Source organism: Arachis ipaensis, chromosome B05 (assembly GCF_000816755.2).
Source record: "Arachis ipaensis cultivar K30076 chromosome B05, Araip1.1, whole genome shotgun sequence".
Taxonomy (NCBI): domain Eukaryota; kingdom Viridiplantae; phylum Streptophyta; class Magnoliopsida; order Fabales; family Fabaceae; genus Arachis; species Arachis ipaensis.
The window spans coordinates 6,161,823-6,165,404 of record NC_029789.2 but is presented as its reverse complement, the minus strand read 5'-3'; the positions used below and the strand labels follow the sequence as shown (position 1 = coordinate 6,165,404).

Sequence of the window (3,582 nt, the reverse complement as noted above, 5' to 3'; positions counted from 1 at the left end):
TAGGTTGCAATATTAAGTCTTCATGAACTCTGTGGGTCACCACTGGCCCACTTTAAATTGCTGTCGGTATGGTGTTTGTTCTCGGCGCCACTTTATGCCCCTCTTCTCAAGCTATGTTATGACTTTGTTTGCGTTTATCAAACTTAACCACCACTCCATTCTAAGTTTCTAATTAACCAATAACAACCTAAACTATACGTACATATATAATGCTTCACAATTCATGTTACCGAAAAAACTACAATCCAAGTAAAAACATGACTCGCCATTTTCTTATGTATCAGATAAACTTGAAAATCCCACGCGAGAGTCCTACCCGGTGGATTCCACTGTCCCAAATAACTCTAATATTCAGTGATGGTCACGTGAAGTGGATGGGCGGTGGGCTAAGCGCGTACACTTCACACATCCATTCAAAAGTTTTTGTCCCCCTCAAATTTATTATTCAATGTTCATAAGATATTATTTATACATTCTAGTATAACTATGTTGTAGTGTTATTCCAATGAGTTACAACTTAAATTAATTATAAATACAGTATACATTGACATCTATAATAAGACTAAGCATTTAATAATTTCTCATCAATCTGGTTATTGGATGAGAGATGATGTTTAGTCAAAAGTGTTGTTTGCAAATTGAAACAAAGGTGGCCCAGTGTTTGTCTATTGGATTTTTCATGTATAAATATACCATGCTTCTCACTACTTCACCCACCAATTCATCTTCGATGTTTCAATCTACATATCAACTAAGATCTGCACTCTATCTATCTCTCTCTCATTACTCCCTATAGTCCCACTCAAATATTCCTTCTCCATCTCTTGCTTGCTCCTAAAAGCTATATATTGACGAGAAATTCTATTTTTGAGCCTTATCTATATACATTCCCTTGTACACTTTTTAGTTTATATAATCTAAGAATACCCCCTCTTCACTCATTATTTCCCAACCTCCCTGAAAAAAAAAAAGAAAAAGAAAAATGAGGCTATTGTCTAGAAAAGCAACATGCAACACTCACGGCCAAGATTCTTCATACTTCCTAGGATGGGAAGAATATGAAAAGAATCCCTATGATAAGGTTAAGAACCCTAATGGAATCATTCAAATGGGTCTTGCCGAAAATCAGGTTAGTTGCAACACTATTATTTTGGTGCAAAAAAAGCAAAAACAAAGAAGCTGCTAGCTCATCAATTATTATTTAAGGCATGGCTCACATGTAAGAAAACTTATGTTTTTCAATAATTGGCAGCTCTCTTTCGACCTCCTGGAGTCATGGCTGGCGAAGAATCCTGACGTGTCCGGATTCAAACGCGACGGCAAATCCATATTCCGAGAGCTTGCTCTCTTTCAAGACTACCACGGTCTCCCTCTTTTCAAGAAAGCATTGGTGGATTTCATGGCCGAGATAAGAGGAAACAAGGTCACTTTTGATCCCAACCACATGGTCCTCACCGCCGGCGCCACCTCGGCAAATGAGACCCTGATGTTCTGCGTTGCCGAAGAGGGCGATGCCTTCCTCCTTCCCACCCCATATTACCCAGGGTGCGTCTTAGTTGCACTGAATACGTGCATATGTTTCTTACTTTTCAGTCTCTGATCTTATTTTGCTTGCACTTGTGCAGATTCGATAGAGACCTCAAGTGGCGAACCGGGGTTGAAATTGTCCCAATACAATGCACGAGCTCAAACAACTTCCGAATCACTGAGTCAGCTTTGGAACAAGCCTACCAAGACGCAACAAAGCGTAACCTTAGAGTCAAAGGAGTCTTGGTCACGAATCCCTCAAACCCTCTGGGAACCACTCTTTCTCGTAATGAATTCGACTTGCTCGTTGACTTCATCAAAGACAAAGAAACCATGCACTTGATAAGCGATGAGATTTACTCTGGCACCGTTTTTAGCTCTCCAAGCTTTGTTAGCGTCATGGAGATCCTTAAGGAAATGAATCCTAATGACGCTACCAAAATTTGGAACAGAGTTCACGTTGTTTATAGTCTCTCCAAGGACTTGGGTTTACCCGGTTTCCGCGTCGGTGCTATCTACTCCGAAAACGACGCCGTTGTGGCTGCGGCGACCAAGATGTCAAGCTTTGGATTGGTTTCTTCACAAACTCAGTATCTTCTGGCAGCCATGCTGAGTGACAACAAGTTTACGAAGAAATACATCTCCGAGAATCAAAAGAGGCTGAGACGGAGACAGAGAATGCTCGTAACAGGGTTGCAGAAAGCGGGAATAAAGTGCCTGAAAAGCAATGCTGGTTTGTTCTGCTGGGTTGATATGAGGCACCTTCTCTGTTCCAACACTTTTGAGGCTGAGATGGAGCTCTGGAAGAAGATTGTCTACCAAGTTGGCTTGAACATTTCTCCGGGTTCGTCGTGCCATTGCAGTGAGCCAGGGTGGTTCAGGGTGTGCTTTGCCAACATGTCTCAAGACACTTTAAACGTAGCCATGAAACGAGTCAAGAACTTCGTTACAGACTCCACAGGAGCTGAATGTGGCTCTTCTTCTGTAAGTTTCACAAAGTCATTCTCTAATTGGGTTTTTCGGCTTTCGTCTCGCGATCATCGTGCGCCTGAAGAACGATAACTATAGCTATAGCTAGCTAGCATCTTCATGTTGTTTGTGGAATCTGAACGCATGCACAATTTTTTTTTTTTTAGCTTCCCGAATATTTTTGGTGGAGTTCAAAAGACATAGTTCTTTTTTATTTTTTATTTATTTTTCTTAATGGGGGATCGATCATGATGTAGAGAAAGAAACTGAAAGCACTCTGTCCACGTGGATGTGCAGTGTGGAATGTACTTACTAATTAATTAGCTTGCTATATATATGAATGTATTTAATTATTGTTTGATTTCCATAATAATCAATTACCCTACTTATTTATGAACATGCTTCCTGATGTGATAGATATGTAAAAAGTTTGACAATTTTTCCATTACAAAACTTATCTTATTAGATAATATACAAGAAGAGATAATGGGCGCTGTGTGAACGCGCACATAAATATACAATGGCACGCACCGCCGGCGAAACACACGGTGGGCTAGGCTTGCCGACGAACCGACTTGATTATCCATTATTTTTCTCTGATCTAATGAGTATTAATAACACATTTCAAGGCGTATAAGCATTTCAACGGAACCAAAAAGTCAATAATTAGGGTTTCTAATATATTTTAAATCAGGAAGGAATTTAATTTAAAAAAAAAGTCTAAAACCAGCAACTTTTTCAAATTCTGATTAGTACGTAACTAGCAAAGAAAAGTGAGTCATTGGATAAAATCTCACACCAATCTCATACCATTAAAATCATCATTAATGGCTATTTGATAACTACAAATCACAAAAATTACTGACCCCTAACACTACTTTTTAATTTATTTTAAATGTAGTCAAATTTACTCTTATTTTTTGTTTGAGTAAACTTAAATTTTTTTTCTTTCTACTGTAATTCTAAATTTTCAAAATGCTCCATCTTACTTATTGTGTTGAGATTTTTATTTAAAAAAAAATAAAGTTTAATTTTAGTAAATTTGCATAAATTTATAGGTCTAAGTTTCACCAATCATCCTTAATT

At 38.3% G+C, this 3,582-nt stretch overlaps 1 protein-coding gene across 1 annotated transcript; it reads left to right on the top strand.

The window, feature by feature from the left end:
* On the top strand, positions 732-2,849 carry LOC107641657 (1-aminocyclopropane-1-carboxylate synthase 3-like). The gene is made up of 3 exons (XM_016345136.2): positions 732-1,129; positions 1,253-1,545; positions 1,626-2,849. The coding sequence occupies exons 1-3, from the start codon at positions 983-985 to the stop codon at positions 2,587-2,589; spliced, it is 1,404 nt and encodes a 467-aa protein (XP_016200622.1). The 5' UTR covers positions 732-982; the 3' UTR covers positions 2,590-2,849.